At 45.4% G+C, this 22,855-nt stretch overlaps 1 protein-coding gene across 1 annotated transcript in view; it reads right to left on the reverse strand.

Moving 5' to 3' along the window:
• The window catches only part of GALM (galactose mutarotase), a 51,291-nt gene that overhangs the window by 22,758 nt on the left and 5,678 nt on the right, over nt 1-22,855 (reverse strand). The window contains exons 2-4 of the mRNA XM_080814583.1: nt 18,059-18,213; nt 13,374-13,580; nt 7,655-7,736 (exon numbers count right to left, since the gene is read on the reverse strand). Of these exons, the coding sequence (XP_080670709.1) occupies nt 7,655-7,736; nt 13,374-13,580; nt 18,059-18,213 (444 nt within the window). The remainder of the gene's footprint in view (nt 1-7,654; nt 7,737-13,373; nt 13,581-18,058; nt 18,214-22,855) is intronic.

Here is a 22,855-nt window from a genome sequence, read left to right on the forward strand (position 1 = left end):
TGGCGCCAGAGACACCTGTGAGCAAGGACCACGTGACCCAACATCGCTGCCAACTCCAAAGGGCCCAGAATTACATCCAGAGCGGCAGCTTCAGAAGGGAGGTGATGGATTCTCTTCTTTTATTCAACCGATTTTCTTCCTTTTTTTCCCTACCCCCAGAGAAAAGCAAAGATGCTGGAGTCTTGCAGCCTAACACACAAAGGACATTGTTTGCCTGCGTTTGCCTGGAAGCCTCCAGACAGAATGGCAGAAATTTCTAGGGGGAAAGCAGGGGGGCGGTGTGTGTGACTAAATTATTTGAACGGACCCCTTTGAAGACTTGCTGAGGCTTTTCCCCTAAGCTTTGGGGAAAGGATAGCTTTTTAAATTTTTTTTTTTTTTAATTTATTTGGTGCAGAGAGAGACAGAGACCACAAGTAGTCAGAGAGACAGGCAGAGAGAGGGGGGAAGCAGGCTCCCCGCCGAGCAGAGAGCCCGATGTGGGGCTCGATCCCAGGACCCCGAGATCATGACCTGAGCCGAAGGCAGAGGCTTTAACCCACTGAGCCACTCAGGCGCCCCGAAAGGATAGCTTTTTAATAGGAGCACAGAAAAAGGGAGAAATGAGGAAGCCGCGTAATACAGGCTGTTGTCTTCTGTGTCTTACTGGATGAAAGGGCTGAAGACATTTTATATGTTCCCCAAATTGCCAGCAGGAAGAAAGGCAGGAGCGAAGCAGGAGCCCGAGCCTCCCTGCGGTCTGAGGGCGCTGCCTGGGGGAGAGGTCTAAGCGGGGGCTAGGAGCTTAAGGCAAGGGGATTTCATGATAAGTACTTGCTTTGGTATGCCAAGGCAAAATTTTGCTGTCTGTGTGATCATGCCCCATTGGTAAGCCTACAACAGGCAAAATGGAGGCCAAGGCTCTGCCCCTTCCCCACACACACGGGGGAGGGGGGAGGCCCCTTTTTACCGAATACCTCAGCCACAGATTTACAGCTACCGTACAATAAGAGGTGCTACTTTCTCGTGACAATGGGTTTTCCCTTCACCTGAAAAATTATTTACCGAATATCTATGACCAAGGTGAAAAACACCCGCAAAGTTTAGATTTGCATCAGCATTTCCCTCAGAAACAATTTTTATGAGGGGAAAACAAAAAGAAGGAGTTGAAACACAAGCGTAAGTATAAATTAATAGTCACAAAAGGCAGGGCCCGGGACTATTAAACAACTTTGTATCACAGAAAGACTCCAGCTTCGAGCTTCTAAGCAAGCCCAGGGGGTGCTGGCAGAAAGTCAAGAGAAGGCTGGCCAAATGAAGCTACAGAAATTGCAATTTGTCAGAAGCAGCATTTGGGACAAACCCACACAGAATCCAAAGAATGATCTGATAAAAGCCCTCATGGTTATACAATGTTGCCCTAAGCTTCCTCCAAAACCACCCCAAATTCTCCTGCAGAGCTACCCTTCCAGACATGTTTGGCGCCGTCTCTTCTCGGGATATCGGAAACAGGTAAGGTGTTCTTGGTTTCTTCTTTCATACAACGATGATGAGAAAGACTTTTCTCTCTGGGTGCTCCAAGTCAAAACAATGAGGATTTTTATGACCCTAAAATGAGAAATCTAAAAAAAAACCCAAAGAGGGGCCCCTGGGTGGCTCAGTGGGTTAAGCCTCTGCCTTCAGCTCAGGTCATGATCTCAGGGTTCTGGGATCAAGCCCCACATCGGGCTCTTTGCTCATCAGTGGGCCTGCTTCCCTCTCTCTCTCTGTCTATCTCTCTACCTACTTGATCTCTCTGTCAAATAAATAAATAAATAAATAAAATCTTAAAAAAAAAAAAAAACCCAAAGACACAAACAAGGATCTGGGGTGGAAAGCAGAGAGTGGGGATGGTGCCCCAAATAACTGATGGTAGAGTAAAAGCCATTGGAGGTAGCCCACCAACCTCTGCAGGGCTTCCCCAAGACCAGGCAGCAGCCCCAGGGAGAGCCAAAGGATTTAGCATGAACTCACTGCCCAGCACCAGGCTGCTTCAATGAGGCATTTCACTGTAAGTGAATCTTCCAGATCACCGAGAGCTACCCAGGCATGTGGTGAAGCTTTTCTTCTACTATGTTGGTGGACCTCCTACTACCTTCAGCAGAGATGCCCAGTATGCATAGCAGAAGATGGGAGATCGACAAGAGCCTGTTCATGACAAGAGCTGGTGGACGACAAGACCAAGAACAAGCAGGACAAGGGTTGCATCACCAAACAAAGTACTAGTTGCAACAGCACAGGGACCTCCGAGGTTACTGAGGGGCATGGAGAATAACTCTGAGCTTTACTACAGGGTGTAGTGAAGAGCCTGAGTTTGAATCCCAGCTTCCCACCACTTGTTAACTGGGTGATTCCCCAGTAAGTTACTGACACTTCTCGGGCTCAGGTGCCCTGTCTGATAAATAAGAAAAATTAACAGAACCAACCTTATAGGATTCTGCTGTGGATTATCATGTATAAAGTCCTCTCTGAAATATTAGCTGTAATTATCATAAACCTTCACTTCACCTCACAAATAAGCATTATCTTCCTTTTTCTCAATTCAGCACAACCACAATCTCTAGATACTGCATATCAATACCCAGAACTCTTAACAGAGCGTGGCTGGTCTAACAGGTTTCTTGTACCACGTCTCAAGGAAGTGGCCTTGTGGTTGAGTCCACTTCTGGTTGAATGTCCGGAAGTTTAAGACTGGACTCCAGAACACCTGTGAGTCTGCCCTGTGTAGATCAGCCTTGAACTCCAGGCCGGCCTAGCACCTTTTCTCCTCCTTGCCTAGCAAATCTCCACCTGCCCTTTCAGGTTCTACTTAACTCTCATCTCCTCCATCTGGGAGCCCCCAGGCAGCACTTTTCCTCTGAACCAACCAAGTCAAGTCTCCGAGTTCTATTTCTCCTGATATTTTCCAGGTTAATGGGTAATATTCTGGCTGACTCCTCCACTAGACTGCCGACTTCTGGCGAGCCCAGCAGCAGAGGGGAGGCATTTCCAAAGGACCAAACGACTCTGGACTGGTCTCAGAATTAAGACACATGCTCATGGGCTTTGGGTCAGTGTTAAGAATCTGATGAAATCCAGGCTCCCAAAGATTTGTTCTTGGCTGAAAGAGGCTCAGACATGTGAATTCTTCCATTGGGGCAGAGCAGACTGGAAGTGACTGCCCATTTTTGGAGGCAGTTCCAAAGTTAATATACAATTCACTTGTTTCTCATGCACTTCTGACAAAGGGGAAGAGGAAACAACTCTATAATTTCAGTTAAATGTCACTGGGCAAACAGACATAACATCTGTAGGACTGAGCTAATGTATGGATAGGTAAAGAGACTTACGGATTTCCCATGTGCTCTGAAGTTGTTGCAACGTATTACTTTCATGACAGAGTTCTAATGGATTTGAAGGACGGCAGAAAAATAGCAATAAGATGTTATATTAAGAGCCTCACAGGATCACAGAATGTAAGAGCTACGAGTGATCTTTCAGACTGGTTCACAATCATAAGTCCGTGGTAACATTTTTACTGGTGTACAGAAAACAGATATATTTGGATAATCTATCACATTTCTTTAAAAAGCAAGATGAATTCAATTGAAGGGGGCGTTCTTTATTCTGAGATTAACATTTCCCCACTTTTGTGGTGTTAAAATATTTTCTCTTATGAGAAGGTGGTGGTTATAAATGGCAGCTTGGGTTTTAAAAAAATAAATGTAGTCTATTTCTTCCTTTTTTTTTTTCACTAGGCTCCACGCCCAACATGGGATTTGAACTCATGATCTCAAGATTGAGAGTCACATGCTCTACTGACTGAACCAGCCAGACGCCACTCGTCTGTTTATTTCTGTTCTTCATTATTACTCAGGTTAGTTTATTTTTTTTAATTGAAATATAGTATACATACTTCCCATTAGTTTTAACAGCCCTACATTTATGATGGCTTTCTAACTTGGCAAAATGAAAAAAAGTTGGGCCACCCTATGTAAGTCTCTCAAATTATTTTTTAAAGAAAATTTACTGATCCATAAAATCAGATTGAGTTCAACATCCCTCCTGTCTGCAGAAAAGGAAATGAGGGCGTAGGGAAGTTAAATGTTAAAGCGTTACACATATACTGAAGGCTGCCTAGCAAGTTAACAGCAGAGCCCAGACCAAAACCAGAGCTCTTGCCACCCAGGGTCCAGAGCCCTTATAGCCCTACTCAGCTTCACAGGTGTTCAAAATTAGTACAAAGTATAGAATTTGATCCTAAAACCATTCACAGTGCACACCTGAGCTAAACGAGTTTTCAACATTCCATTAGAGTACGTGTTAAGCTCTACGGTGCTTTGCCACAATTTTCTCTCACCATCGTGACAAATAATCTTTACGTGGCATGAATTATGCATTTTTGTGATTTTTCATCTGATCAAAATGCAACAGGACAGCATAAGATTTTATAAGTATACACAAATAAATATACACTAATTCCATCACCTCCACCTAGAAGCTACTGAATTCATTTTCTTCCTTATCAGTCGCAAAACAGCAGCCACCACCATTTCCCCCTTGGAGTTCACAAGACAGAGTTCTAATGCAATCCTGCAGCATCTAGGACAGGATGGGCACGCTTACTCATCCTCACGCTGAGTCACATAAATATCAGAAGATGACACATGTTACCAAGACAAATGTAAAAGCCTTTAAACCCAGCCTTGGAGGAGGAAAACTGCGATGCAAAAATTCTTAATCCGTTTATCTTGATTTCTCATTATTATTCTAATTAGCTCTGTAGTCCCTACATTTATGGGTTTCTAACTCCTGCTGTTCCTGGAAGTTGCTGCTTCCTATGCTCACATTCTTACCATTTTCCTCATAAAAATTTTGAATTAGTGGCCATAAACGCAACCCCATTATTTTAAAAAAGGCCAAAATAAAAAAGCCCTTGCCTATAAAGTAAGGCAGGTATCCAGGAAAATTAAAACAATATCTTACTTGGAGATCTAGGCTTTTTAAAAAAATGTTTTTTTTTTTAAGGTTTTATTTCTTTATTTGACAGACTGAGATCACAAGTGGGCAGAGAGGCAGGTAGAAAGAGAGAGGGGGGAAGCAGGCTCCCTGCTGAGCAGAGCCCCATGAGGGCCTCCATCATAGGACCCTGAGATCTTGACCTGAGCCGAAGGCAGAGGCTTAACCCACTAAGCCACCCAGGCACCCCTAAAAAAATGTTTTTAATTTGAAATAATTTTAGACTTCAGAGAGGTTATAAAAATAGTACATCTCTGGGGGTGCCTGTCTGGCTCAGTCAGTAGAATGTGCGACTCTGGACCTCAAGGTTGTGAGTCTGAGCCCCATGGTGAGGTTAGAGATTTCTTAAAAATAAAATCTTAAAAAAAAAAAAGCGGGGAGGGGGGCGCGCCTGGGTGGCTCAGTCGGTTAAGCCTCTGCCTTCAGCTCAGGGCATAATCTCAGGGTCCTGGGATCGAGCCCCACGTCGGGCTCTCTGCTCAGTGGGGAGCTTGTTTCCCCCTCTCTCTCTCTGCCTGCCTCTCTGCCTACTTGTGATCTCTTTCTGTCAAATAAATAAACAAAATCTTAAAAAAAAAAAAAGTACATCTCTGCATACCTGTCCTTTACTCAATGTTAACATCATAGATAACCACAGTAAAATGATCACAACAAAGAAATTAATTGGTTCAATACTATTAACTACATGGGTCACTAGAATTTCTCCAGCGTTCCCACTAATGCCCTCTTTCTGGCTCAGGATCCAGTCCAGGATCTCCCACTGCATTTAGTTGTCCTTATCTCCTTAGTCTCTTCTGTGACCGTTCTTGAGTCTTGCTTTGTCTTTCATGACCTTGACACTCCTGAAGAGTACTGGTTAATTATTTTGTAGACTGTCCCTCAGTTGGGTTCACACGATGCCTTCTCCTGAATGGAATGAGGTTAGGCATTTCTGACAGAATATGACACAGATGATGTGCTTTTCTATACATCATACAAGGAGGATACAAGACATCTTATTAGTGGTGATGTAAAACTTGATTATTTCATTCTGATGGTGGCCTTGGCTTCAAAGTGCTCATTCTGTCATTCTAAGCTCTTTATCAACAGAGGAGACAAGCAAATTAGTAGCACCCTTCCAGGGAGTGGGAACAAGGGGAAAGGGCTTCCTGACCTTCTGCACGTAGCTGCCAGCAGACAGGCTGACGGAAGGCTGGAGCTCAGAGTGGATGTCTAGAGAGTGGGCGACAGGATATTAGTGCCCTGACAAAAGGGCTCTGACATAACACCTCTAGGTCTCTGTCGGACACAGGCAGGAGATCTTGGCCAGCCAAGGGGCAGCGGGCGGCAGCCCTTCTTCCCAGGGGAAGAGGAACAGATGCAAAAATGTCTGTGTGGTTCTGGATTTCTGCCTTTCCCTTCATCCTCTATTTTTGTTTACTTTGGTTTTCTTTGACTAAGCCTTCTACACTTACCTCAGCCCTGGTTTTAATGAAATCCTAATAAGAATATTTATCTACTGCTTTGGGGTAATCACCTCAAGTGAAATTCTACAAGCTGCCACAAGTAACGGCGCCCCTGCCCGCCATCTTGCCATCATCCATCCCTGGAGGCAGATGGCGGCGCACCTGTGATCTAATACAAATCTGCACCACTTAATCCTGGAGACAAGGCAGGAGCCATGTTTGTATGTTCCTTCCTCCCCTCCTCCCTCCCTCCCTCCCTCCCTCTCTCCCTCTCTCTCTCTCTCTACTTCCTTCCTATCTTTCGTTCTTTCTAATTGAGATATAATCCTCATACCACAAAATTCACCTTTTTAAAGTGCACAGTTCAGTAGTGTTTCGTGTATTTACAGGTGTTTAGTGTATTTACAGGATATTACCATCACCACTATCTAATTCCAGAATCTTTTCATCACCGCCTCCCCCCCCCACCCCCGCCAAAATCTTGTACCAACTGTCAATCTCCATTCCCCTTTGTCCCCAACCCCTGGCAACCTCCTAATCTACTTTCTATCTCTATGGGTCTATAGATTTGCTTATTTGAACTAAGACAGTTTTGATCACAAATAATAATAACCAAGATGATCTCAATCCAGGTGCACCACACACACACACACCCCTGTAAGGTTTGAGTTTGGTGACACCTCACCTTTTCTTCTGATACTCTGGACTCCCCATGCTACCCCATCCCCCCAATTCTGTCTCAGAGGTGACAGATGCTTTGATCTTGCCCAGGGTACGAACTTCCTCCTCCATCAAAAACCACGTTATGTTCTGTCGGAGTCCTGCACTGGTGAGGTAATGCTCAGGTAAATTAAGCTCTGCTGAGGTGCTAAGAAGTAGCTGATTTACATTTTAACAGAAACTCTTGCCATCTAAGACTCGGCTAGGATGGCCGTCTGACCCAGTTTGCTTAGAACTGCCCGGTTGCCCCAGCTTAATTATTAACAACATCCCTTTCCCTCTCAAAAGTGTCCTGGCTTGGGTATTTAATTATATGGTCATCCAACCTTAACCAACATAAACGATTCATCATGGTAATTATAGGCAATCTGGCAGGCCAACAGAGAAAATAAATTGAGGGAAATGAGGTTTCAGTTCTCTCCCAATCACAGGGCGGCTCTGCATTCCCATAAAAAAAGCTGGAGTTCACCAACCTGTAGGAATCAGGGTTTCATCCACGGGCAAAAAGGCATCAGCTTCTATAGTGATTTCATGGTCATATATGTTTGGAGAACCCTGGGAAGGAGGTAGAGAAAGAAGAGAAGATCTAATGTTTAGTCTTATTTATTTTTTTTTTGCTCTTTTTTAAAAAGATTTATTTATTTATTTGAGAGAGAAAGAGCATATGAGCCGGGCGGAAGGAGGAGTGAGGAGGGGGGAAGGGCAGAGGAAGAGGGAGAGAGAAGCCCAAGCAGGTTCCACGCTCAGTGCTCAGTGAGGCGCCCCACGCAGGGCTTGATCCACGACCCTGATCACGACCAGAGCGGAAATCAAGAGTTGGTCACTTAACCGCCTGAGCCACAAGTGCCCCAGGTATTTTTGCTTTTTGACTTCTCTTGCAGAAATGTTTTCAGGCACTGACAAACGCTTTAGAATTCCCATTTGACCTATGGCGACGATTAATACGTTCATTTAAGTGTAGGTAGATGGGTCCTCAACATAGCAACTGACGCATTTGGAAGACGTTTTCAGGGGTGACCCCAGCACACGTCTTCTTTCCTACATGGAATTACGTGTGTGCAGAGTCAGAGAGACATTGGTGGTTTGAAAGACTTTTCGACTTTGGCTTATTAGCAGAGGGGTTTCTCCCACTCTCCCCACACGCAAACAGAAGAGCCAGAGTTGTTGACCTGGAACACCCAAGTGCTGGATGGCCAACGCTTTGCCTCCAGGCTTGGAGGTGGGGTATTTGTCCCCCTTCTCTGGCCCGGCTCCCACCCAGAGGACCTACTCTGTACCACGTGACAGAAGCCTGGGCGTCAGAACTGGACTTCCTGCTTTTGAGAGCTCGCCCATCTCCTCCATTAAAGATGCAGCCTGGGTGCCCGGGTGGCTCAGACCGTTAAGCGTCTGCCTTCTGGTCAGGGCATGAACTCAGGGTCCTGGGATTGAGTCCTGCATCGGGCTCCCTGCTCAGCAGGGAGCCTGCTTCTCCCTCTCCCTCTGCCTCCCCCTGCTTGTGCTCTCTCTCTGTCAAATAAATAAATAAAATCTTAAAAAATAAACAAATAAAAAATAAAGATGCAGCCTGCCTTGCCCGGGGAGTCAAAGACGGGTCAGTAGCCAGAATGGCCAGGGTCTAGCTCCAGCTCTCACCAAGTGGTACCAGGGAAGTCCCTTAACCTAGAATCTCCTGTCTTTCAGGGTAAAACTGGGCCAAGGATGCTCTTTTTCCACCTTTTCCAGGGTTCTTGCGAAGAACAGTTTAGTAGAGCTGTGTTGAGCTGCTTGCACATTGGAAAAGGCACGCACAGGTTTCTGATAAAAACGATTATAGTTTAATGGTCTAGTTTCAAGCTTCACAGCAGAAGACATGGACAGGGAACCGGGAGAGGGCTTCTGCTTGGTCAATGTTCAAAAATAAGCTAGACTTGTGCTTCTCCACGGGGGATGATCTTGTCACAGGGCAAAACTGGACAGTGTTCTTGGAGACATTTTTGATTGTCACGACTGGGGCTGATAATGCTACTGGCATCTAGCGGGAAGAGGCCAGGAATTCTGCCCAACGCCCTAATAACGCACAGTCCTGCGACCAAGAAATTGTCTGACCCAACGTGTCAGTGTGCTTGGGCTGAGAAACTCTGGGCTAACCTAAACGGAAAGCTGGGCTGGGTTCTTGAGAAGCCAGCAGGGGAGGCCGAGACCTGCTTAACGGAAACAGACCCTCTAGTCAGAAAGACTTAGGCCCACACAATCAAATGGAATCGTCCTGAGGAGAAACGCCAGGATTTTAGAGACCATCTCTGTCTAAACAGGCCAGAAGGGCGCCTGGGTGGCTGCCTAGGTTAAGCCTCTGCCTTCGGCTCAGGTCATGATCCCAGAGTCTTGGGATCGAGTCCTGCATCAGGCTCTCTGCTCAGCGGGGAGCCTGCTTCCCCCCTCTCTCTCTGCCTGCCTCTCTACCTACTTGTGATATCTCTCTCTCTCTCTCTCTGTCAAATAAATAAATAAATAAAAATCTTTAAAATTGCTTTAATTACACTCCAAGAAGGCTCGGATTCTCAAGAACAGCCCTGGTCTTATGCCCCCTGGTGGGTACACCTGGGCAAGGTGGGAGTGGACAGGAGCCAAGGTCAGGGCAGAGGCCTCCCCTCTGCACCCACAGTCTCTACCTTAGTCATTCGTTTGGTCTGTGTTCTGACCTGAGAAAGCAGGTCCAAAATGGGAGGGGTCCGCCCCCCCCCCACCTAGAGCAGCCCTAGACTAGAGGGGTCCCTCCTGGCGGGGTCCCCCTATTCCCATTCCCTCGTGCCTCGGGGCTCCTGCCAGCACTTGAAGGGGCCTCTGGGCCTGAGGGGAGCAGAGATGAGGGAAGAGAACTGGGGACTGTTTTCTTGGCTCCGTCTGCTCAATGCTCAGTCCAAAGTTGAGTAGTATTCCATTGTACGAATATTTGGTGGACTTTTGCTTGTTTCCAGTTTTTTATTATTATGAATAAAGCTGCTTAGGAATTTCCCTTTTCTGTTTGTTTTGTAGCCCTAGGGCAGGAAGAAAATGATTCAATCACACACCAAATAAACGGATGCGTCTGAGAGGTTAGGAAGAAGCCTGGTGGGGGGAGAAAGAAAGGAACATTTATGAGAGAGCCACTCCCTTAATGGGCTTTGGGTCACCAAGTGGCACCTACGTTCCTTTATGAAAGGGAAGCAGGCTTCATTTTATCATTCTTCTGACCTGGAATAATGCAGTGGTCCACTCTGGTGGAATATTCCAGCTGGATTCATTGCCTTTCTAGGTCAACGGAAACCTGGCGAGGAAGGCTCACCCACCAACAGCTCTTGAAGTCATCTCTAGGTTCACTGTTGGTTTTGGTTAGCTTTGGTCAGCGGCTACTAGTTCAGAGCATTAACTATTTATAGAGCTCTTTGTGGCCTGCCCGGGGCTTTATAGACCTCTTCATGCCTTGCACCATGACCGCCTTCATTCAGCTCTGCTCACCTCTAGCAGGAGAGCACCGACACTCGAGTACTGCCCCAAAGCCACAGCAACTGCCTTATGGGCACCCTCCTTTTCCCCTGGCAGAGTGCTGACTTGTAGATTTGTCCTGTGCTAGGCCATATGCTCAGGGAAAGGATGCCCTCCCTAATCCCACCGGGTGAATTTTGACTGGCTTAAGCCCATCATGGTGGTCCAACTCCCTTGCTGGTACTGGGTTAGGCAGGGCATGGGGCACACTTCTGGGCTCATGAAATGTGAGGCAAAGTCAACTGGGGAGCTTCAGGGAAAGTGTTGTTTACTCTTAAAAATGGAATATTAGAGATATGAACAAAGGGAATAGGTTCTTTTTTGCCTTGGGGTGTGACTGTATGAAGATGTGATTCCCGGAGCTGCCACAACCATATTGTGACCAGGAGACGATGAGCCTGAAGACAAGACCCAAAACACTGAAGAGGCAGAATGGAAAGATGGAAGAACCTGGGTCCTCGCTGACGTATCTCCCCAGTCACGCTGGAACCCCACTATTGCCTTTCATCTCAAATTCCCCCAGGCTGCTTCCCTAGTTCTTACATGATGGCCCAGTTTGGGGTTAGAAGGAACAACAACAACAACAATGCCCAAACAACCTACAACCTATATACCTTTTCCATTCTTTGAAAAAAAACAGTTCTCTGGGGCACCTGGGTGGCTCAGTAAGTTAAAGCCTCTGCCTTCGGCTCAGGTCATGATCCCAGGGTCCTGGGATCCAGCCCCGCATCGGGCTTTCTGCTCAGCGGGGAGCCTGCTTCCTCCGCTCTCTCTGCCTACCTCTCTGCCTACCTGTGATCTCTGTCTGTCAAATAAATGAATAAAAAATCTAAAAAAAAAAAAAAGAAAAAAGAAAAACACAGTTCTGTCTTCCCCCAGGGCACCAACACTCAAACTTAGAAGTGATGAGTCAGAATTTGGCCCTAGGTAACTCAAACACACTGCTTATTAAATTAAGAAACAAATAAACAAGCAAAAGAAAATGCACAAGATGAGCTGACCACTTTAAATAATCACTTTTTGAGTTCTTTCCCTGGGGAGGGTTGAAGACACATAATAATGCTTTCCTGGGTAGCGTAAGAGATGTTCCGAAGCTGCAAAGGCCCCTGGGCCCCAGGCCCGGTGAGTGGCCACCCACTCTCTGGCCCCCTCCCATCCTCAACGCTGAAGCTAGTGGCTGTGGATTCCAGCTGCACTCATTAAGACAGTATACAGAAGGGGGTTAACACTGTGGAGGGTGGTCTGTGATCTGGGAGGGTCCTCCTGCCTGGTAAACGCGGACAGAGCCTCAGTGAACCTGCATCCCCATTCTGTCTCCTTGACTGAAACACATCGGCAGATACTTACATATTTAATGCATAATTTCCATCTCTGAATCTATTTCTTTAGAGTATAAAATAGGATGTCCTAAGTATATATAAATATGGAAAACAGTGAAAAGTCACCATGATCTACTACCTAAAAAAAAACAAACAACACTAATATTTTATTCTATTTCTGTCAAGTTTCTTTCCAAACTTATTATAAAAAGTAGGATCTTTATGCACATTATTGCAGAGCCTCTAAGGGCTGGGCTTATTGTTTTGGGTTTTGGTTTTTGGTTTGTCAGTTTTTTTTTTTTTTAAGGTTTTATTTATTTATTTAAGAGAGAGAGAGAGAGAGAGCGAGCGCGCGCGCACAACCAGGGGGACTGGCCGACAGAGAAGGAGAAGCAGGGAGCCTGATGCAGGGCTCGATCCCAGGACCCTGGGATCATGACCTGAACTGAAGGCAGACGCTTAACAACTGAGCCACCCAGGCTCCCCTGAGTTTAAGATCTTAAGGAGGACGGTGGAAGTTTCTGAGGCTAAGAGATAGACAAGTTTAGAATCCTCTTTCTTATTTTTAAGGGGAGAACTTTGGAAATTACATAAGAACCAATTAATTCGTGCTATTTGGAAAGATCCTAGAAAAAAAAAGCAGCACATCGTCAGCAGACTCCTAAAAGAGTGTAAAAATGCAAGATATTACTAGTTGGCTGTGAACATCATCTTGTGGTAGGAAATCATGCCAAAGTGATTCAAGTATGGTAGACAATGATGGCTTTTCAGATGAAGAGGAAGTAATAGAGTCCACAGAGCTTAGCTACACTTTCTACTCTGCCTCATGTAACAGCCTCCTGGACAAGTTCAAGTAGTACCATTAGGAGAGAATCAGGTAGTGTAGAGGGGACTACCTGAGGGGTGGGGAGTGTCTCTCCAGCACTCTTCGGGTGGGCTGCACGCTGGAGAACACAAATGTTGGCAGCATGTCTGAAGGCGCTGAGCCAAGCCCATTTTTAAAGTTCCAAGGATGGAAAAGTGCCTTAACTGGAAATTTCGAGGGGTAGGAGTGGAATGAGGAAGCAAATGGAAGCTTGTGTCACAGAGACGAGAGGAAGTTCTTGAAATAGCTAGTTTCTTGTCTGGACACGTGGGAAAGGGATAATTCTCTGGGTAATACAATGTACTCATTCTAACTTTCTCTATAACTTCCATTCGTTGAGCACCTACTATGAGTCAGCGGCTTTGCCAGCCATTTTTCCTCATCCCCAGGGTTGACCCCCCATTGCAAGAGTAATTCCATCCTGGGTTGGTGTCTCCGGCCACTCCCCAGCTCATGCCACAAAGCACATGGCAGGAGGGCAGAGGCAGAGGCGAGTCCACTTACCTGGCCTGCCAGGTTGAAATAAGAATGGTTGGTCAGATTGACCGGTGTGGTCCGACTGGCCTGGGCTCGGTAGTTGATCATAAGCTCCCCACCATCCAGAGTGTACGTCACCCAGACTTTCAACTCCCCAGGGTAGCCTTCCTCACCATCTGGACTGACCCTCGAGAACTGGACGCCATTTGACAGCACCTGAGGGGTCCAGAGGACCTGGAAAAAAGGGTTTTCAAAGCTGTTAAGTCATTGTAATCTCGACCTAAAGGCCACGTTCCAATATTTAAAGCTAGCGAATTTTAGGAAGAGAAATGGTTATATGATCTTCAAGATGTTTGAATAACAGCCTGGATTTTATTTGTTTTAAAATTTTGTTTTATACAAAAAAGTAGATTTTGAGAGAAACATTTTTCCCTTCTCTTTACCTACTCATATTCCCCATACTCTTTCTCCCAAAACTTATACGTACATGTTTACACTATTTTCCTCTTTTCCTTTTTTAAAAGTTTTTTTCTTATCTCGGTGTCCCATTCTGAGAAATGTCATATGGCATTATCTGCTAATGGTATTAAAAAATGACCTTAATAAACACAGCCCTCTTTCCCAGGGAAGTACTATTTACGGATATTTATAAAAAAATGCTCCAAGATTCTCTATATTCCCTGGGCAGAGTTCCAAACAAATAAGAAGGCACTTGTTCTGTTAGGAAGAGTTCTGCCCACGCACCAGGAGTCCTGATTTGGGGGCCAGGTTTGTTCCTAGCTCACTGTGTGATGTCGGGCATCAGTCCCCGCCATAAAGGGGTTGAAAAAACAACCTTGAAGTCTTCTTCTCATTCTAGAAAATATGGTTCTAGGGATGGCAAGAAAAATAGGAAGAAAAGTTTTCTAGAATTTTTTGCTTTTGGAACTAGGAATCTTTGATTCACACAGTGGTTTCTCTCACCTTTGGCCTAGAGGCCTTGAGATTCCCCTTACGGGGAGGGATAGCCAGGAATTACTAAGTGCCCGTGACAAGAGCCAAGACACTTTGCTAGGGACTTCACAGACACTCTCTTATCTGTCTCAGGGCTGGCTCAATGTGGGCACCATTATCTTCATTTAATGATGAGAGAGAGCTGGGCTCAGAAAGAACACACGATTTTTTCCGGCTTCTTCCAGCTGGGAAGACAGTGGTCTGATCCTGAGCTTTTTTCCTTATTCTATGCGATCAGAGGACATACTGTCCAGAGAGCCCCGGTCTCTTTGGGGAGCCCTGGAGGTCACTAGTCAAGAGGTCTTTGCTGACAGGAGACGTCCATTCGGTTGGTTCTCAACAGCCACTGACCTGGTGCTTTACGAAATGACCGACTATGTTGGTCAAAATAGCTGAACACTGGCCATTTCAAATGGCTCCAACTAATACTATGACCCCATTTTACAGATGAGCAAATTGAGTTCTGTGGTGTTACCTTGCCCACTTCTACATCCCATATTCCAGGGGGTTTGACTAGAACCTTTTCATACTTTATCATACTTCATGCTCATTGTTTAAAACTCTTCTTTTTTTTAAAGATTTATTATACTCATGGAGAGAGAGAGAGCACACATGCATGAGCAGAGGGAGAGGGAGAGAGTCTCAAGCAGACTCCGGGCCGAGCATGGAGCCCAATGCAGAGCTCAATCCCAGGACCCTGAGATCACGTCCTGAGCTGAAACCAAGAGTCAGATGCTTAACCGACAGAGCCACCCAGGTACCCCATGTCCATTGTTTAAAGGGGTAAAAAAAATCTTGTTTAAAGTCATACACGTCATTAGTGACAGAACTAGGATTCAAACTCTGGCCTGGTAGTCTACACCATCCACATCTTCATTTCAGTGAACGTTTTGTTTGAATCTCCTTTTTTCAACAGGAGAATTGAGGCAAAACACTGTCATTCCGAATAGACTTGAAAGATAATAATTTCTGTGGGCCACAGGAATAGCCTTTGAGCCCAGGCTCTGCCCACCTGCTCCTAGCATAGCCTGGATCCTTCTCACTGATGTTGAGAGATCCCACATTTACCAGGAAGGGGAGCCCAGCAGGAGCGGAGGTCTCTGCCTTTACCTATGGTGAACGCAGCTGGTGTCTGAAACAAATTCACTGACCTTAGTAAAAAATTAATTTTACACCCTAGTTATCTCCTAGAAATGTTGAACTTCCGAGACACTTAAAATATAAAGCCGATTATATGCATGATTAAAAAAGGAGAAAAGAATCCCCTAAATGGAAAATTTTAGAAATAAAATATCCGAAATAAAACATCCTTCACTTGCTACCTAGTTTTTGTCCTTTAGAGAAAGAACACAGTGGAAAGTTTTTTGCATAAAGAAATGTTATCAGATCAGTATAATTTCGTGGAAAACACAATTCCTATTCACAGGAGAATATCCCTGACCCTGCACTTTACAAATTTCCTGAAAAATTTCCACGTTTGCATCTCTAGGCCTCCTTATATACCATTTCCAATTCTGTCAGATGATTCAAAGTTCATCTTTTTAAAAAGTGCGTTGATATAAACAGAAAAAGGCGTATCTACAAACGAGCTATTTATTCAGTAATTGTTGAGATGAAATACAGCTGGAAATAGTTCATCTGATACGGCTCCTTTACTGCGGGGAAAGCTTATAGTTCAGAAGCTTTCAGTATCTCCAGGGTAACATTCCACCCTCTCTGGGCTTTTGCACAGCCATTTTTTCCAGGACCTACTTATTAAATGAAATGCTATTCTTTCTTCGAGGGTGATTCAAATCCTACCTCCCCAGTTCCTCTCAATCTGTCCACACTGGTTCTTACAGCACACCACTGGCATCCATAGTCGGGGGCTGGTTGCCTAGAATGGCTGTTTATCCAAGGGTCTGGCTCCCTCGCTACAGTAGAGGGATGCCACTGGTTCATAGAAGGGACTCAGTAGGCACAGAACCCTGAAGGAGGTGTATACTCACTATCTTGCTGTGTTTTTTTTTTTTTTTTAAGATTTTACTTATTTATTTGACAGACAGAGATCACAAGTAGGCAGAGAGGCAGGCAGAGAGAGAGGAGGAAGCAGGCTCCCCACCGAGCAGAGAGCCCGATGCGGGGCTCGATTCCCAGGGCCCTGGGATCATGACCCAAACTGAAGGCAGAGGCTTTAACCCACTGAGCCACCCAGGCGCCCCTCTCTCTGTGTTTTTACAGGGCACGCATGTGAAGCCACACCACAGAAAACGCTACAGTGGGAGAGAGGGAAGAGGAACAATCCAGAACAGGTGCTGCTCTGAAGATCCCTGTCAGAACAGAGCTGGGACTAACTCCCTCTGCTTGGGCTTTGCCCACGGGCCTGCCATATTCCAGAGACCCTCTGCCCTGGTACTGCCAGGACCAAGGCTACCCCTTGTCTTCATGCCTTCCGGGGGTGAGGAATCCATTCACGGAGGAACAGGGAAGAGATGGGGCAGTGTGGTTCTGGACCACAGATGGGAAGCTAGGCAAGAGAGTGACCAACTTCCTTCAATGGGACAGGGGGCGGTGAGAGGCAGAAAGGAAGAAACAGTGCTCTTTAACCGCCATATACATTCTAGTATTTTCTGGCTCTTCTTTAGGGAATAAACTGGGGGATATAATTTAAAGAAGAGTTAGCGACCAAAATTATCTCCTTGAAATTAGACTAGTAAGAGAGTCGCTGGGGGTTAACCCTCAGACCCCTACACAGCTAGGAAGCAGGCCAGTAGGCGTTTCTACTTCAGGGAGAAGCTGTTTGATCAGTTTACTGTACTAACCTTGTTTTTCCAGGGATTCACTTGGGGAATGGGAGTTTTAATGTGGAAAGAGGCAACTGGCAGAGAATCTGAGATGATTTTGAGGCACGAGGCACTTCAGTGGAAGGCTGCGTCTGGATGTGGCACCACACTGCGGGGGACAGGGGCTTAGCAGCACTTTCAGGGGTGCGTATTGGACTGGGGACACCTATACCAGCGGTTACAGTGTAGAAATGAGGGCTGGCAGGCTGGGCCGCACAACCTAGGAGTTATGTGGTCTTTCACACCCTTAGATTTCTCATTTGGTGATAACACAGGGCTCTTGTAAGCATGAGACAGAAGACGTGCAAATACCCTGTGCAGTAAGTGGCAGGTATTATTTTTATTTATTTATTTGGCAGGTATTATTATTTTTTTTAATATTTTTTATTTATTTATTTGTCAGAGAGAGAGAGAGAGAGAGAGAGAGCGAGCAAGCACTGGCAGACGGAGGCAGACGAGAAGCAGGCTCCCCGCCGAGCAAGGAGCCCGATGTGGGACTCAGTCCCAGTTTGCTGGGATCATGACCTCAGCTGAAGGCAGCTGCTTAACCAACTGAGCCACCCAGGCGTCCCTGGCAGGTATTATTTTTAAGCCACTTTTCCCTTGTGCCCAAGGTCCACTGGACTTCCTGATCCTAACACCAGGAGAAAATCATTCCCTGTTTTTCCCAAGTGAAGAGCTGTCAGGCTTTCACTAAGGGCTCCCCTGCCTCTTACAGTCTGATGAGCTACAGAAGGATGGATCCTGAACAGGGCCAGCACCCCTGCTCCCCTGAGCCCCTGGATCGGCCTCTTTCCTGTATCACCTCCCCACACATTTGCTGTAGGGCCTAGGATGAGTCTGGCGAACATATGGTATGTGCGAAGGTGGAGACCCTGTCCGGTGCCCCTGACTCACCTTATCAAACCCTCTGACTCCTCCATGCAGACTGTTGGGTCCATTGTTAATGGGCAGCTTATACTCCTTCCCATCCAATGTGAATGTTCCTTTGGCAATTCGGTTGGCCACTCGGCCAACCACGGCTCCAAAGTAGGGCTGCTTCTGGAGGTAGCCTGCAGGACATGAGATGAAAGTCTTGTTTAAAACTGGAAGCCAAAGGTGAGGCTCACGGTGCTGCCTACCACCTTCTTCTGAGAGCAGCTGAAAGTAGGAACAACTTGGACATACTCAGCTCCTCAGAGGAGCACAGGGAAATATTCTTTCCACATGATGCTTTCCCTTTCCAAAAGTAATGCATGTTCTTTATAAACATTGCAAAAGAACTTTATAAGGCACAAAAAAGAAATCTATTTTTTTTTTTAAGATTTATTTACTTGGGGGGGAGAAAGAAGGAGAGGAAGAGAGAGTCTTTTTTTTTTTTTTAAGGATTTTATTTATTTGACAGACAGAAGTCACAAGTAGGCAGACACGCAGGCAGAGAGAGAGTGGGGGAGGCAGGCTCCCTGCTGAGCAGAGAGCCTGATGTGGGGCTCGATCCCAAGACTCTGGGATCATGACCTGAGCCGAAGGCAGAGGCTTTAACCCACTGAGCCACCCAGGCGCCCTGGGAGAGAGAGTCTTAAGTAGACTCCTCAATGAGCACAGAACCCCACTTGGGGCTTGATCTCAAGACCCATAAGATCACAACCAAGCCAAAACCAAGAGTAAGGTGCACAACTGACTGAGACATCCAGGCGCCCCACGAAATTTAAATCATCCTAATCTCATCACTAGAGAGACCTACTGTTAATACTCTTATGTAGAGGGCGCCTGGGTGGCTCAGTTGGTTAGGCGACTGCCTTTCGCTCAGGTCATGGTCCCGGAGTCTGGGGATCGAGTCCTGCATGGGGCTCCCAACTCCATGAGGAGTCTGCTTCTCCCTCTGACCTTCTCCCCTCCCACACTCTCTCACTCTCTCGCTCTCAGATAAAGAAAGAAAATCTTTGAAAAAAAATTTTTAAAAATTCTTATGTATATCTTCCTGCCTTTTAGTACATGAGGACCTGTGCTTTTCTTCTTTTCATAAAAATGGAGTCTTGAATTAAGTGCTGCTTTGTAATTTGCTCTTTTCTAGACCAATCAATTTCCTTAACTAAAAATCATATTTTTGTGTTGTCTCGAGAAGTATTCTTTTCTCTTTTTATTTTTTTTAGAATAATAAAATTAGGTCATGAAACTATCCTTCAAAGAGCATTAAACAAATATAGAAAGGCAGCTTGTCAGAGGAACTACAGGACACCCAGCTGAGTCTCAGTTTCAGATAAATAATAAATAATTTTTAATATAAGTACATACATATTATTATTATACATGAGACATACTTAACACTTAAAAACCATTTGTTGAGGTGCCAGCCTGGCTCAGTCAGAAGAGCATGCAACTCCTGACCTCGGGGTCAAAACCAAGAGTCGGGACGCCTGAGTGGCTCAGTTGGTTAGGTGGCTCCCTTCGGCTCGGGTCATGATCCCAGCATCCTGGGATTGAGTCCCACATGGGGCTCCTTGCTCGGCAGGGAGCCTGCTTCTCCCTCTGCCTCTGCCTACCACTCTGTCTGCCTGTGCTCACTCTCTCTCTCTCTAACAAATAAATAAACTAAAAAAAAACAAAAAACAAAAACCAAGAGTCACATGCGCAACCGACTGAGACATCCAGGCGCCCCAAGAAATTTAAATCATCCTAATCTCACCACTAGAGAGAACTACTGTTAATATTCTTATGTTATAAGCCCATATTGGGTGTAGAGATTACTTAAATATATGAATAAATAAAAACTTTTTTAAAAGTTTTAAAAACCTATCTGTTATTTATCTGAATTTCAAATTTAATCAGGTGTCCCGTATTTTCATTCGCTAAATATGGCAACCTTAACAAAGAGTAAAGCGTGAAAGGAGCACCTGGGTGGCTCAGCTGGTTAAGGGTCTGACTCCTGATTTCGGCTTAGGTCATGATCTCAGGGTTGTGAGATGGAGCCCCATGTCAGGCTCCGTGCTCAGTAAGGAGTCTGCTTGAGATTCTCTCTCCCTCTGCCCCCCTCGACCCCCTGCCTTCCTTCTCTCTCAAATAATTAAATAAATCTTCAAAAAAAAAAAAGAGTAAAACGTGAAACTCCCTCTTTCATGCCTTAACTCTTCCTCCCAGTGACAACCACTGCAAACAGTCTGGCATATACACTTCTAGTTTTTTTGTTTTGTTTTGTTTAAATTAATTATAGAGAAACACATACAAATACACAAATGCAGTATTGATATAAAGAGAATTGTACAGTGCATATGATTTTGCAGGTTCTCATTTATCAAATGCCTTAAGATCTGTCCATGTGACTACATATCCATCTGCCATATTCCTTTTCATGGCTATGTGGCATACTGAGGAGCAAAATTGTGGGGCTTTCTAGGGGATTATAAAAAGCAATGTGCTTGTGCTCTTTTACTTACAAGTCTGTGTACAAGCATGTTACATAGATCTTTCCTTCTCTTCAAGTTCCTCTACTGTATGATTACAATGGTAGAGACTAAAGTTTGGGGGGTAGTTTGTTTTTTGCATGATCACCAGCATCGCTATCTACTCTGTTTTTCACTCAGATGCCCCCAGAATTCCATTCCCTTTTCCTGTGGCACTCTGTATCCATCTCATCTATGTGGATCAGAAGAGTATGCAATTCTCAGGGAAATACAAATCAAAACCACAATGAGATACCACCTCACACCAGTGAGAATGACTAAATTTCACCAGTCAGGAAATGAGAGATGTTGGTGAGGATGTGGAGAAAGGGGGACCCACCCCCTACACTGTTGGTGGGAACGCAAGCTGGTGCAGCCACTCTGGGAAACAGTATAGAGCTTCCTCAAAAAGTTGAAAATAGAGCTACCCTTTGACCCAGCAATTACACAACTGGGTATTTACCCCAAAGATGTAAATGTAGTGATCTGAAGGGGCATGTGCACCCCAATGTTTATAGCAGCAATGTCCACAATAGCCAAACTATGGAAAGAGCCCAGATGTCCATCGACAGATGAATGGATATGGAAGATCCGGTATAGATATACAATGGAATACTACACAGCCATCAAAAAGGTGAAAGCTTGCCATTTACAATGACATGGATAGAACTACAGTGTATTATGCTAAGCGAAATAACTCAGAGAAAGACAATTATCATATGATCTCACTGATGTGTGGAATTTAAGAAACAAAACAGAAGATCATAGGGAAGGGACGCCACCTGGGTGGCTCAGTTGGTTAAGCCGCTGCCTTCCGCTTAGGTCATGATCCCAGGATTCTGGGATCGAGTCCCGCATCGGGCTCCTTGCTCGTCAGGGAGCCTGCTTCTCTCGCTGCCTCTGCCTGCCTCTTGGCCTGCTTGTGTGTACTCTCTCTCTCTCTCTCTGGCAAATAAATAAAATCTTTAAAAAAAAAAAGATCATAGGGAAGAGAGGAAAAAATAAAACAAGACAAAATCAGAGAGGGAGATAAAGCTTAAGAGACTTTTTTTTTTTTTAAGATTTTATTTATTTATTTGACAGAGAGAGAGAGAGCACAAGCAGGGGGAGCATCAGGCAGAGGGAGAGGAAGAAGCAGGCTCACCGAGCAGGGAGCCCAATGTGGGGCTCAATCCCAGGACCCTGGAACCACGAAATGAGCTGAAGGCAGACCCTTAATGACTGAGCCACCCAGGTGCCCCAGAGACTCTTAATCATAGAAAACAAACCAAGGGTTGCTGGAGAGGAGGTAGGGTGGGGAATGGATCAGGTAACTGGGTGATGGACATTAAGGAGGGCATGTGATATAATGAGCACTGGGTGTTATAAGACTGATGGATCACTGACCTCTACCTCTGAAAATAATAATACATTATATGTTAATTAATAGAATTTAAATTTTAAAAAAGGAGTATGCAATTTAAGCATATGAATTACTTTTACCATGGCTGGAGGGGCTCTCAGGACACAGACCCTGAACCATTAGGCCAGTTATAGATCATAGGTTCCCATTCCTCAACAGGTTGGGCATAAGTGAAACATTAACCATTCTCTTCCAGGTCTCTCATGATTCACTCCCCTGCTAACCTGCAGGTCCTCAGAGTCCTGCCCAGGGACCAACCCTAAGAGCTAACACCAAGTTCTTCCTAGGGCTTGGTCACTTTCTAAGTGCTTTACCTTTAACTCATTTCATCCTCAGGATGGTTCTACGAGCTAGACAGTATTACAACCCTCCTTTTACAGATGTGGAAACTGAGGACAGAAAGGTTAAGTAACTTGCCCCTGAACACAGCTAGTTATTAGAAAAACCTGGATATGAACACTGTCTGGCTCCTACGTACTTGTTCTGAAGCATCCCATTATTTGAAAAGTACAAGGCCTTCCGGTGAATTGATCTTCCTACCATCCCTTCGCACAGGCCAGACTGACCTCTCCACCAGCTCCCACCTCCCTCCCCACCCTCCTCTCTTTCCGAAGCTGCAGCTTTAAAACTCCTTATCCTGGGTAACCAAAAGGAGTTCCCATGGCCCAGCAAACTTCCTCTGGGTTTTGCTTCATCTGCTTTTGTTTTTTTTTTTTTTTAGTAGGCTTTATTTTTTAAAGATTTTATTTATTTATTTGTCAGAGGAGAAAGAGAGAGCATAAGCAGGGGGAGCAGCAAAGGGAGAAGCAGGCTCCCCACTGAGCAAGGAGCCCAATTTGGGACTCGATCCCAGGATCCTGGGATCATGAACGG

This window comes from Martes martes (genome assembly GCF_963455335.1).
Source record: "Martes martes genome assembly, chromosome: 9".
Classification (NCBI taxonomy): domain Eukaryota; kingdom Metazoa; phylum Chordata; class Mammalia; order Carnivora; family Mustelidae; genus Martes; species Martes martes.